The 14,169-nt window shown below is 43.1% G+C and overlaps 1 protein-coding gene across 2 annotated transcripts; it reads right to left on the bottom strand.

Annotated features, from left to right (window-relative positions):
* Positions 1-6,834: 6,834 nt before the first annotated feature.
* Positions 6,835-13,974, bottom strand: TRAPPC2L (trafficking protein particle complex subunit 2L). 2 transcript variants are annotated; one of them, XM_088447332.1, is made up of 5 exons: positions 13,881-13,974; positions 12,549-12,721; positions 11,574-11,661; positions 11,108-11,187; positions 6,835-7,219 (listed from the first exon to the last, which is right to left on the bottom strand). In XM_088447332.1, exons 1-5 carry the CDS (start codon positions 13,911-13,913, stop codon positions 7,174-7,176), a joined length of 420 nt encoding a protein of 139 aa, XP_088303458.1. In that variant the 5' UTR covers positions 13,914-13,974; the 3' UTR covers positions 6,835-7,173. The 2 variants fall into 2 exon arrangements, with proteins under 2 accessions (XP_088303458.1, XP_088303457.1); XM_088447331.1 differs by lacking the exon at positions 6,835-7,219 and adding an exon at positions 7,541-8,624.
* Positions 13,975-14,169: the final 195 nt, after the last annotated feature.

Below are 14,169 nucleotides of genomic sequence, written 5' to 3'. Positions count from 1 at the left end.
ACACACACACACATATATATATATATTTTTAATGGGGTCCTGTCATGAATTTAAAAATGCTGAGAAGAAGCTAATCTCATTGGCGCAGGTGTTGCCAGTAGAAGAAATCTTACAACACTATAGTATACAATATGAAGTTGGAGTAGACAGTAATTAATTGAACAGTTATAGTTGTATAAATGACGTGTTTTCTGGTTAGAGGAAACTTCATCAGATAAGGAAAATGATGTGTTCAGGATGGCATAAAGGTGACCTGGCATCAGGGCCAGTGCTACCATTAGGTGGCCACTGGAGGGCAACGCTGAATCCACAAAGAAAAAAAAAATTAATGGCTTAATTCAAGGCTGAGTGACATATATAATGAATTTGTGGCACAGCTGTGTGGCATATTATGGATTGGCGGCACAGCTGTGTGGCATATTATGGATTGGCGGCACAGCTGTGTGGCATATTATGGATTGGCGGCACAGCTGTGTGGCATATTATGGATTGGCGGCACAGCTGTGTGGCATATTATGGATTGGCGGCACAGCTGTGTGGCATATTATGGATTGGCGGCACAGCTGTGTGGCATATTATGGATTGGCGGCAGTGTTATGAGGTACATAATGATTTTGGTGCTCTGCTGTGTGTAATACTCTATATAGTATATTATGAATTTGGGACACTGCTGTGTGGCATGTTATTTAACTGGGGGAGACTGGTGCGTGGCATATTATGAATTGGTGGGAGCAGGGGCGGTTGGTTGAAATTTTGCCTAAGGCGCCTGGAAACCTTGCACCGGCCCTGCCTGGCATGGTCTCGTTCAATGTAGTAGTCACGGATGGGTCTCTGCACTTTACTGCTAAATGTGTGAGCATCGCTTCAGACCATTCGGATCACTTATACAACTGGGAATTAGAACTGTTTGAGTTAGTCTACTCCAACTTCGGAGGAATATATTAATATGGAACAAAATACTAAGGTGTTGGAACAGGAATTCGGAAAGACTCTCCTATAGCAATTCTACTGGCACATCTGCACCAATCAGATTTGTTTCCTCTCTGCGTCCATGCTGAAGGGATTCTAGATCACCTTCACATCTCTACTAATTTCTATGAATTTAAAGTATTCTATGCTACCTGCTTATTGCACAACTTACAATGATTGGGACAGACAATTCTGCCCCCTAATCATCTTTCATTTTATGCCAAATTGCCTACAATATGCGGTGTCTGTGTGTCTAGGCAAAAAAACTGTAGCTGTTTGATCAGTATTACCACAGCACCAAGGGTTAGGTGGTAATAGAAGTCTGCCACGCTTGCACTTGTATGGGCAGTTTTAGGAGATGTCAGTTTTCCTAGTTTTAAATCTGAAATGTGATCTCTTATATAATTCAACTGTATTACTGTTTCAATTTTACTTGTTTATAGTTTTGGTTGCCTCCACCCTTTCTGTGTGACAGACAAATAGACACAAAATGAACCACAATCGGTGCTGGAACTTCAACCAGTGCAGGTGGTGTCAGCTATTGGTCCCTCAGGGGCACTTGCACTGGTCTAGGGTGGAATCCTCGTCTGCTGGATGTGCAGCCCCAGGCGGGGGCTTTACTGCACATGCTCAGGAAAGGCTTCTGCTACTCGGCTGGAGCCAAGGCTAGAGTGGATTGCCGGTCCTGTCACCAATAAAGCCCGGTTTAGCCTCTGATCACAACTATGCAGATATCCACCTTTTGGGACCTGATTTAGTCTGCGATATACCTGGAACATCCTTTTTCCATGATGGGGGGGATAGGAGATGGAGAGAAGCTGAATGTAAGAATCAATAAACAGCATAGGAGGGCACTGATAAAAAATAAAATAAAAAAAAGGGTATCTGGCATTTATGGAATGAGGCCCAAGGTCACCACACCATCCTGAAGCAGTGACGTGCGGTGAGGTCAATGGCTGGGGAGGCACACATGGAGATCTGATGTCTGAGTGGCGGGAGTCTGTCTCATCCCCTACTCACTGTAACTCTCTCCTCACTACACTAAGGGATATATTTACTACAGTGAGTTTTTAGAAGTGGAGATGTTGCCCATAGCAACCAGCTTCCAGCAATTATTTTCTAGAAGGTGTTAGTTAAATGTTAGGTAGAATCTGGTTGCTATGGACAACACCTCCACTTCTAAAAACTCTCGCTTTAGTAAATGTACCCCTAAGCTTCAGTGTCCATTGATTCTCCTACCTGTATCACTGTCTTCTCTTGCCTGAGCTCCGATCTCTAACTAATTGCAGTGCACTTCCCATTCACTTGACACATCCAAGGTGTCATCAGTGTTCAAGGCACGCACCCATACTCAGAGGCTCTGCAAGCAGTGTCTGACTATACAGAAGCGAGGCTGAGCTGTTGCTACCTCATCTCTTGTCTCCATGCAGTCCCAGGGAGCTCCACAAAGCTGGTGAGTGTTAAGTATAAAAAATGATTACAATAAACAAAGATGTGTAGAAGTTATAAAAATTATATGATATAAATATCTTATTATTCTAATCTCAGGAGTATGACAGGGGAGGTTCTGCCTACATGTCCCTGTACTGCAGGTGTTTCAGGAGTTCCATAAGACACGTCATAAATTCCTTCTGGCGCGTACCAAATGGTGGAATATGAAGTATGGGCAGTGATCTGGCAGATGGATCATCACCATCTAATTTCTAATGTGCCACATGGTTTCCTCAGAGCTGGTAATAAATAAAGGGGGGATGGTATGACTTGTCGACATTCAGAAACCAGTGCATCATAAACATTTAGCTGACACTCAGATAAGCGCTTTTCCAAATGAAACCTACTAGGAGAAACCCTAAATGTACTGCAAGCACTGGGAAAGACTGAGCACATGAATAGGCTGTGCCATTTATCAAACATTTACTATTTGTTGTAAGCCCAGCCACCGCTAAGCGGTGAAAACTACCATGAAGCTCTCTGGTCCTAAGCAAATAGCCAGTTACTTCACTGCTAAAGATTCCAAGTCAGAAATTCCCAGGTATACCAAGACAATGGACACTATTGTTGTAGTCCTCAAAAATGATGGATAGGAAATAGTCTCATTTTTGTCAGGGTTAGGAAATGAGGTTGCGATAGAAACCGTGGCAGATTGAGGCATCTCCACCCATTTATACTGTTTACACTGGGTGCCTCGACATTTCACAGCTAGTAACATCCATGACACGCAGGTGCTTGGCGTCACTGATCAGTACTATGAGAGCTGGTCAGCTGACTGACTTATTGGGATTGGTCACATGTGGCTGGCTAAGACTGTCGGCAGCGTGCTCATTGCCTGTAATAGTGTTAGCTTGCTTAGCACTGTGCTCTGTATCTGTTTGGCTGTCTGCTGGATTTGTTACCCTGCTGGTCTTTGACCCTCCATGTTTTCCGCCTGTCCTAACCACATTTCTGTGATACCCTGACTATTCTGTTTCCACATGCTAATATATAGGATCACACCTGACCCAGTTACCACCATCTGGTATTGGTTCTGTGTGTTCCAGGATAGTAGTGTTCTGCGTATCCTTTCTATGCAGCAGCCTAGTAACACCCCTTTCAGGCCGCCGAGACGGGAAATACACAGGTCTATCAAGCTGCGAATTTCCCGGGTAACCAATCCTCAATCTTGGTACAGAGCAGGGTCACGGACCCGGGACTCCGACCTGGGTCAGCCCCTTTCACACACAGGGGCATATTCAACTTGGAGCGAAAAGTCAGTTACTGGACTTTTCGCCATCATCGGAGGTTTTCACGCCAGTTATCGCGCTCGTCCCAGCTTATCCCCGTATTCAATTCCAAAACAGGGAAAACGGGATCCGGCCATAACGAAATAAGCGAAAAGTGCTGTCATTTTTGGGGAAATCAGCCTGACACCCCCAAAAGATTAATAAATATAATTTTGCAAAGACACAAAAAAGGAAGAAGGAAGACAAATATGCCTTACATGGGGCACTCTTGCATGATATATGAACAGTCAAAAAAAATGCTAAATGAAATAATTAAAACTTAGCGTTAAGGAGAATATTAAACGCTAAGTTTTAATTATTTCATTTAGCATTTTTTTTGACTGTTCATATATCATGCAAGAGTGCCCCATGTAAGGCATATTTGTCTTCCTTCTTCCTTTTTTGTGTCTTTGCAAAATTATATTTATTCATGTGTTTTACACAAATATCGTGGGCGCACCACCAACCCAGAGTCATTTAATTAAATTCATCACCTTAATAGACCTTAATGTTGGTATATCTTATGTATAATTATTTCTGATTAACTTTGTATTGGTTAAACTTGTGCGGACTCTTACCTTTTTGCACCCCCAAAAGATGCTCTGACATGGGGGTTCACTATGGGTAGCCCTGAATATCCCTGCTAAAGGTATTTGGGGGTCTTTAAATGGTCTCAATGGGAGCAATTTAGTAGCTCCATCAAATTTGGGGTACAAAAAAGGGTGCAAGCATTTTAAAGTGGCTAATGTGAAGTTTTAAAAATCGTGAAAAATCCACCTGCGGAAAAAAAGCCTCATCTATTTCGCTAGTTTAAAAGTTTGTCCCCAACTTTTTATTTTGCCCCCAAAATGAAAGAACTTTTTTTGGGGTGTCCTGTGGTACTTTGTAAATTTTTTTTTTTTATTTTACCCAGAATACTTTTTGGGGACCTGTCCAAGGAGTGCAGGGTGCTTTTTGGAAGTCTGCACCCCAAAACCCTAATTCTGCACTTGTTCTCGACACCTATTCATAGGTGATACTTTTTCGCTGGTCCCAATGCATAGACTTTTTGCACCAGCGAAAAGTTGGACAAATTGAATACGGGGATAAGTGAAATCGGTGAAAATGTCATCGGCGAAAAAGTTTTGCCGAGAACGGCTTTTCGCAGCCTAATTGAATATGGCCCATAGTTTAGACCCATCTCAGTGTGCGTGCACAGGCAAAATAACTGGGTATTTCGGCTGTGTGAAAGGGGTAGAATACTGTATTATTAGACAATGGGTGCAGCCGAGCACCAATAACCATATATAGCTCAATGGAAAATAGGGGCTGCTATAAATGAAGACCAGACCTGCAGTTTTTTACATTTATGAAATAACTGGTGACGCACACTCCGACAGTGTTTCTCAAATCTAGTCCATGGGGGCTAATAATCGTGCATTTCCAGGTCTTCTCACCTAATCACAAGTGAATCTTTTAAAGTGTCAGTCAGTAATGCACATGTGCGCTAACAAGGAGATATGGAAAACATGCACTGTTAAGTTGGATACATACTATACGATATATTGGCTGATCTTGTGATCTGCGATGGATGGAAACAACCATCTCAGTGTGTACACATTTAAATCCACCTAATTCATTGTTTGATAAATTGGGTGGTCACATCTGTGCCAATGATGTGGTGCTGTTACATTAAGCATGGAACAAGATATCGCTCCGTCATACGGCAATGCGATATAGCGTTACATTGCATTCCTGGGTCAGCACATCGCTTTAGTGTGGCATGAAGCCTAGACTTGTGAAGCACTGCACTACTCATTACCAGAGATCTTTTGTTCTTTTACTTTATTGTGGTTTGTATTGGTATAATTTACTATGGGTGTGGCTAATATTAGTACCGTTCTTCCCTCTGCCACTACAGTACTCTGAGTGTAGCAGGGTTAATAAGATGTGAACTAGGGATGGCCATCGATAGTGAAAATGGCACACACCACTGATAGTAACACACCATGAGGTTCTGTACCATCCAGGGCTGGGCTGCCCATCTGGAAAACGCCAGATGGGCTGGTCTGGTGTTGAACCATGTCCAAACAACTACGCCCCTTTTGTGGATGCATGAGCATATGTGGCGTGCGCGGGGACTCCCAGTCCGTCCCTGGTACCATCAATGATTTTATCCATCGATGATTCACGCATGCGCAAATGAGACGCACCATGCAGCTGGACAATTCCCTTTTGTTTATTACCAGTTATTTATATAGCGCACACACATTCCGCAGAGCTTTATCGAGAGTATTTGGCCATTCACATATCAGTCCCTGCCCTAGTAGAGCTTACAATCTATATTCACTACCATATATACACACTAAGGATAATTCTTTTTTGGTTGGGAGTAAATTTATGTACACAGTTAGGGCCATGGTGGGCATTGAAACAACCACCTCATTGGTGTGAGGCAGTAATGCTAACCATTACACCATCCGTGCTTCCCAATGCTGTGTGTATGCACGTCGTCTGGGCAACTTTGTGTTGAATAACTTCTGCCTCAGGGGTAGGGCCTGGGGGAGGAGTCTCAGTCAGCAGCCTGAAACACACTGTGTGTAAGAGCCAGGGGTGTGCATGGCTGCTGACAGACAGCAGCCCTGTACCATCCCCCTCCCCATTTCAATGGATCCTCATTGCAAAATTACAAGTGCAACATTGATCTCTCTGAAATCACCAGGGGATGCAGCATCAAACACTCTCACATAGGACTGTCAGCTAAAGCCTGGCTGTGGTCGCCTCCCATGTGACTATGCCAGGTAAGTGGTTAAGCCATAAAGGTGCATACACAAGTAATGATTTTGTTAGTGATTGTCGTTCAGTTTTTCCTTTGGAAGAGTGAACGATTTTTTGAAGTGTAATGAATGATTTTTTGAACGATTTTTTCAATGATGAACGAAAAATGTTCCTTCGCTTAATGAAAATCGTTAAGTTGGTCAGTCTGAAATGGACAATGAAATACACACGGGAATGCGCATAAACAATTATCGTTCATCGTTATAACTCAGAAACTGAACGATAACGATGCTGTTATAGTTAAATCGTTCAAAAAATCGTTAAGTGTGTACACACCTATAGAATAGCCAAGAAAGTCTGCCTATTATAATTCCAATTGTCAGCTGCAAACACTTTTCATACCAGAGTCTCATCTTGGATAGAATGTTTTGACAGCTTAAAGGTCCTTTAGAGGTTTGTTACAGAAGGGGCAGAGCAATAGCTGCTGTGTTGGGTCCTTTGCCATCACAAATCCATGTGAGGTTACACGAGAGATAAAGGAGATCTCCAGGTATATCCCATCAGTATCAATGATCAGAAATAGACAATCACAAAAAAACATATCATTTTGGTCATACTCTATTAATCTTATTCATGGTTTATATACAAGTTTCTTTCATTTGCAGGTTTTGCACACACTATACATAGATTAGCACGCCGGTACCATCATGGAGGTGACCGTATTATCAAAGGCCCTAAAAGAAAAAAGATGGGAAAAGATTAAAGACAGCAATGATGATATATAATCATACTTATATATACACACAGACTCTTATCCAAGAGAGAGCACCGATGAGGATATATAATCTCTTACAGTACATACTAGTATCAGAGAGCAGTAATGAGGATATAATCATACTAGTATCCGAGAGAGCGCACCAATGAGGAGATGACGGGGTCTATGTACTAAGCAGTGATAAGTGCCAGCCAATCAGCTTCCAACTGTCATCTCACAGGCTGTGTTTGAAAAAAATTACAGTTGCGAGCTGATTGGCTGGCACTTATCACTGCTTAGTACATAGACCCCATAATCACATACTAGTATCAGAGAGCACTAATGATATAGAATCATACTTACATATACATACTAGTATCTCAGAGAGCACTAATGAGGACATAGACTCATACTTACATATATAGATACTAGTATCAGAGATCATACTTATATGTACATACTAGTATCTGAGAGCAGTAATGATATATAATCATATATACACACATTACTAGTATCAGAGAGCAGTAATGATATAGAATCATACAGTACTAGTATCAGAGAGAGAGAGAACTAATGCTGATATAATCATATTAGTATCAGTGAGAGCACGAATGATATATAATCATACATACTAGAATCTGAGAGAGCGCACTAATGATGATATATAATCATATATACACATACTAGTATAGTGTTCACTCTAGGCCCGGTGGCGGGCGCCGGACCTAGAGTAAGGGCACTTCTGTGCATGCGAAAAGGGGGCATATCTCTATGACGCGTCCCCTTTTCGTCACTTTTGGGGGCATGCCCGGCCCTTATGGGCAGCCCCCAAGCGCTGAGGTCACTGTGGTGGTGACTGCTGCTCTGGCGTTTTCCCCACCTGTGGGACACTGCGGCCTGCAGGTGGAGGACAGAAGCCGCAGGCTGTTTCAGCAGGGGGGCCGCACTGGAGGGCAGGGTGCTTTCTACCCTTAGAAATAGGGCAGGGCGTGGCGTGGCGTCCCGCTGAAACAGCCTAGCGGGAACGCTACTAGTATCTGAGAGAGAGCACTAATGATATAGGCCTGTTACAAGCCTGCATAGGTTTTCATTTCAGTGTTTTTTTTTTTTTGTTTTTTTTTTAAGTGGTATTATATACACAGCAGAATTTAAAGCGTTAAACAGGAGGAACACAGGTGAACAACATTTAATAAGAATTCTTTACAAGTTGCGGGGACTTGGGGTTAGGCACCACCCCGGGAGTTTTAAGGTTGGGCACCACCAAGGGAGGGGGGACAGGGAAGGATTAGGATACTTGCGAGCCGCTGTCGGGATGTCCTCCCTTCGGCTTCCGGTGTTGGTATGAGAACCGGCGGATATTCAGCCGTCTGTATTTCATACTGATTCTTCAATAAGGGATATATGATAGGAAGCGTACTATTATTAGATTATATATATATATATATGGGTCTTATTAACGTTGAGAACTATTAATAAATTATCTATATATTTGAGCAGCGCCTCCTATTGTTATTTTTTTATTATTAGACTCAACAGGGCAATAATGGTCATTTGGGCTGTATAATTTGGGGCAATTATATTACATGCATTGATAAATCTAATACACCAAGGTAAGTGTGCTTGAAATGAGATATTTGCAGTGTCTGTCCATGCTCCCCCCCCCTATAATGCTAACTTGAATAATGAAAACTTTTAGTTGGAAATTGTGGGCTCGGATGTTCCAAATGGGGCTGAATTATGGCTCTTGAATTTACTTACCATGCAGCCTATTCATTATGTTAATTATCTGAGCGAACCCAGATACTTAACATTCCTACTTGCCGTGAGCGCTGTAGAAGTTCATCATTGCTCCGGAGCGGAGACAGCTGATCCGAACATCAGCTATCTCCTGAACGCTTTCACTGCTCTTTTAGTTCACGCAGGTGCACAAAGCCCCGGTGTCCAGCGGAAGGGACCGGACAGGGACGGAGAGATCCTAAAAGATCCCTCTTCGCAACCCAGGACTCCTTCCCATAAGGAAGGGCCGGGGGTGTTCAGAAGCAAACGCAATCTGAAGATGGCGTATGCTCCGAAAATATTGTATTTTCGGAGCTTGATGAATTTAGGGCCCCATACTAGAGTATGGGGACAGCTGCCACATCAGGAGAGAAAGGCAAGCAGGAGATATCTGTGATACTAGAGTATGGGGACAGCTGCCACATCAGGAGAGAAAGGCAAGCAGGAGATATCTGTGATACTAGAGTATGGGGACAGCTGCCACATCAGGAGAGAAAGGCAAGCAGGAGATATCTGTGATACTAGAGTATGGGGACAGCTGCCACATCAGGAGAGAAAGGCAAGCAGGAGATATCTGTGATATTTCCTGCTTTACCTTTAGAATGAATAGCCCTGATCCATACATTTCTACAACAGCAGGTGAAAATTAACATTTTCTCCTACTTTCGTAGAAATTAAAGGATAATGAATTGACCCGCATGCCTTTATCTATATAATACCATTTGAAACATCTTAATAGTGCTGCCAAAGCCGTAATTCTCCAAACTCGCGTCTATGGTTCCAAAGGATTAAACTGTATTGTCCAATGGATGATATTATACTGCCCTCTGCTGATCAGTCTAAGTACTACTTGTAGATATGGTTTTATTGGTTGGAAATCTGCAGGTCAGCTCACTACAAGTCTCTGATGGAAGCCTTAGAATTCTAACTCCCACACTCCTTTGGTCAAATGGCATCTGTCCTAAGACATACTCATTCCTTCCTTCCTTTTATTTTACCTGTTCTTTCACTTTCTTCTTATTCCACTACTTTTTTCTATGTTGAGTGATTAATTCATTTTTGCACTTTGTCATGTTTTAATTCACACGGGGTCACTATTTACATTTGTCATTTTTTTCTGATTATCGTTTCTCAGATTTCACTGTGCCAATATATTGTTTTTGGACTTTTAAAAAACAAACAAACACTAACATATTGACTACTATGCTTTGTTTATTGTAATGGATACTGAATATTATGACATTGTGCTTATACAAATATATAAGCACAATATCAATGTATATAAGCAAATATATATCAAAATTGAGTGCTAGCTCCTGTCAGCGGCGTGTCTTACATTTGAGACATCTGCCCAGACCTGTGCGAAGGAATTTATTTATTTTAGGTGTGGGCAAAAATATGGCACCTGCAGAATCTGTGCTAGCTGGTCCTGATGTCGGCAGGGATTGAAGGAACTACAGCTCCCAACAGCCCTTGCTGCAGGGAGCTAAACACAGCCGAGCCAGAGATCTCCGGGAGCGGAGCCAAACCCAGGCAGGAGGACCAATGACAGAGCAAGAGATGGTGACTTATGAAGAGAGACATTTATGGTGCAGGAGAGGGAGTTACATAAGACACAGGGGAGTGATATAGTAAAGCGAGCGCAGGGGGGACTGCTGGAGATTAGGACTGACACAGAAGCATATTGCAGGGGAAAGCACAGAAACTAAGACAAAGCAGTGAGATGCTAATAGCAGTGTCTTAGAGAAGAGCTAAGCACAAGATGCCAAGTGACTGCTATTCCCAGCACTATATATGGGGAAGGGTTTCATGTAAATGTGTGCGGAAAATACAATTAATACCATCTAAGTTTTATATAAATAACAAATTTAGTGTGTGTGGCCCACCCCTGATTTATATGCTGGTAGAAGCCAATGACATTTATGGGATACAGACAGGCATCGGCAGTTTTCCAGCAGTAAATGGAAGACAATAAATATAATTATTACATCTGACACAACATATTTCAATACTACAATACTTTCTCATAGCGTTTCCCCTCTAACTAAACAACATTTGGTAAATATGGTGTCGCTTTATGTTTTACGCTCACCGTGATTGTATAGGGTCTCCAGGGTTATAGAAGGGGTTACACATCACATCTGTATAGGAGTTATGTAGCTTGCGGAACATCTGAAGAAAAAGTACAACATAACAGTCATTCCAGCCTGGTGCACGTCATTCGTCTCATATATATTAGTGACATTAGAAAATGTTAAAGAGTTCAGGGAATTTTTATGTCCAGGAGGATTTACTTTTCTTGCCTTTAAATAGAACGGCAGATCTGCTGGGCAATCTCTTGTCATATCAAAGGGCAACGCACACAAATCTGCCAGGATAACAGTATTGCCGGAAGGCAGAGTTCCCTTTTTAGGGCCTATAGGACATATCGGTAGAGAATTTCCTATAAGCAGGTTGCGATCTGTAGCAGACAGCTCACAGCTAGCACTGGTCTATAGGCATGTCAGCTATAAGCTGTGACCACCCCACCCCCAATATAAGCCATATCCGTCACTCACACTGCGGATCTCATTATCCCGGAGAGCCGTGTTTGAGGAATCCACCACCATGACAAACTTGACTTTGGAGTTGGTGACGTATCCATATCTGAGGGGCAGTTAAAGAACATTTGTATTTGTTTGCTAACATGAAAATCAAACGTCCCAAGGAGAAAGTAGATTGTGAATAAATTGTTCCTTCCCCACAAAGTAATTATATTTTATTAGTAGAAAATCTATAATGTCACACGGGGACTACAATCCTATCTGGTCTATCTGTCCTTCATCAGTCTGCTCGCTATGTGTGGTCTGCAGAGGGGACGCCTGCAAATTGCTGCACTACATACACTATATTAATGCTGGTATCTATACATGGACAGCAGGGGACGGGAACATTTATTGTTTAAGATTTGCTGTATATTCCCCGAAAAACACCCATTTTCCGGGGATAACTGCAAATATTTAGCACCCCCAGATGTGTTATGGAGATATCTGCTGTGGTCCCTCCATTTCCAACAACAGCCGCAGCCCTAATAGTTTTCTAAGGGGGATACGATGCTGCCATATTCACCAAGCTGTCCCCACAGCATATGCCGTCTACAGGTTGAGTTATGTTGCTGTAGCCTATGGGCTACACATTGCAAAACTAGCCGGGAGAGGGTGCCGGAGGAGCTCTCCCTGGCAATGGCCACGGCACGTGCACAAGGCCCGGAACTGGAGTGAAGAGACAGCTGATGTGGTCACTTCACTCTGAGAACATCGCAGGGATGTTGCTCCTTTCGGAGCCCCTGTCCCAGCGGGCTCCGAATTATTAATAAATGGGCCCCTGTGCGAGAATTGTTGGGGTTGCCATATACAAGTGTAGTACAATGGCTCACACAACAGCCTTGTCACATAGTTTGCCATGTGGTGCTGTAATCCCCATACCTGAGACTACCTTATTATAGATAGCCAGCATGACCCACACTGATAAAATGAGACACAAATACAGGATACACTTTGTAGTCCTCCGTGGGGTACAACAGTCCCAGGTAAAGTTCTCTTTGATCCACAAGAGCCTTCCCCATAGCAGAGATCTTCTCATCCACCACATCCAGGGAGGTGTGGACGGTGTAATGAAACTTCAACTGGTTGTCAGTGGGAATGCTGTGAATGTATAGGGGATAATTCTGCAACAGAGAACAACACGGTTCCAATTACTAACACAGAGCACAGGGAGCATTAGTAGTAGTATAAGTATCTCATGGCAGCACGTAACGGACAAAGGGCCGGATTCGATTGATGTAAGATTGAGATTCCTGCTATATGTTAATGGAACAGCCGCCGGGACTTGTACTGAGACACCAACCGGAGCCATCGCAGTTGTCCACAGCTGTGTACACATACCCAGCATCGGACGCAGATCACGCAAACATCTAGTCCTTCAGAGAGCTTATGGTTACTCAGAATGGCCGCCGTAACCAAGACACAGGAGCCCCGTTCCCTGCATACGGGATCGCAGATGCAGGACGTGAAAAAACTTTGGGGACACACCTGCGTTTTTAGCCGACACTCCCCGCGGCCTCCCCGAAACTCTCCCAGCCTGTCAATCGCACTGTGACTACGGAAATGTACCTCAATACGTGCGCGGCGCGACTCAGGCACGTGCGCGGTGGCAAAACAATTCCTCTATTTGTGAAAACATCAGCATTTCATGCTACTCTGAATCAGGCCCAATACATGGAGTTACTTTGTTAGAGTACTTGCTGGTTGGAGCTGAGGGGGATCATGCTGGAAGTTTTCATATATAATTGACACAATCATTCCACATAGAGAAACAAAGCATCAGTTACATTTTACATCATCAGCAGGAGCCACAGATACTCTATAGTATAAGGTGAGATCTAACAGCTCTCACAAGCATTTCTATGTGGTAATGCATAAATATGTGGTCACTTGGAAGTTCTCAACTGAATATAATCATACAGTTCAGACAATAGCATGCTGTAGAACTACACATCTCAGCATGCCCCTCTCCATTATTGCTGTTAGAGCATGCTAAAACTGTTAAGCCATGCTGGGATGTATAGTTCCACAATACTTAAAAACCGTCATTGACTTTTGATTTTGCAACTGTTGTGAAGCCTAAAAGTTAGTTGGAACTACAAGCCCCAGCAATACATACTGCAGACACCGGGCTACCTTCCTTCATGTATACAAACAGCTTCAGACATAACTATGTAATCAGGACCCATTGTCAGTTCTCCCTAATACAATAATAAAGTCATCATGTACAGTATAGTCCCCCAGACAACCCTATTTTTCTACAGGTTACACGACTGGGCTCACCTCCTTGGCTATGACAGCCACACACACCGCCATCTTGCTGCCCTCACTGGTCACATGACACGATCTCTGGCATCTGCTGTGTGATTGGTCACTTTTATCACATGACTGCTCTGCCGATCACATGATTACAGAGCAGCAGTTAGGGTAGGGAAACGGATAGATCCCCTTCAGTTTAAGTACCCTGACGTCATCATTTACTGTCCAACGTTATTAGTTACTATCCACGTAGACATAGACGGGGAATATAATTCTGTGGCGGGCAAAGCCTGCCATCGTGCCCGGAGCGTGG

The sequence above is a fragment of the Taudactylus pleione genome, unplaced genomic scaffold (assembly GCF_031769625.1).
Source record: "Taudactylus pleione unplaced genomic scaffold, aTauple2 ptg000430l, whole genome shotgun sequence".
NCBI lineage: Eukaryota > Metazoa > Chordata > Amphibia > Anura > Myobatrachidae > Taudactylus > Taudactylus pleione.
The sequence above is the reverse complement of the archived record's forward strand: the minus strand, read 5'-3'. Positions and strand labels throughout refer to the sequence as shown.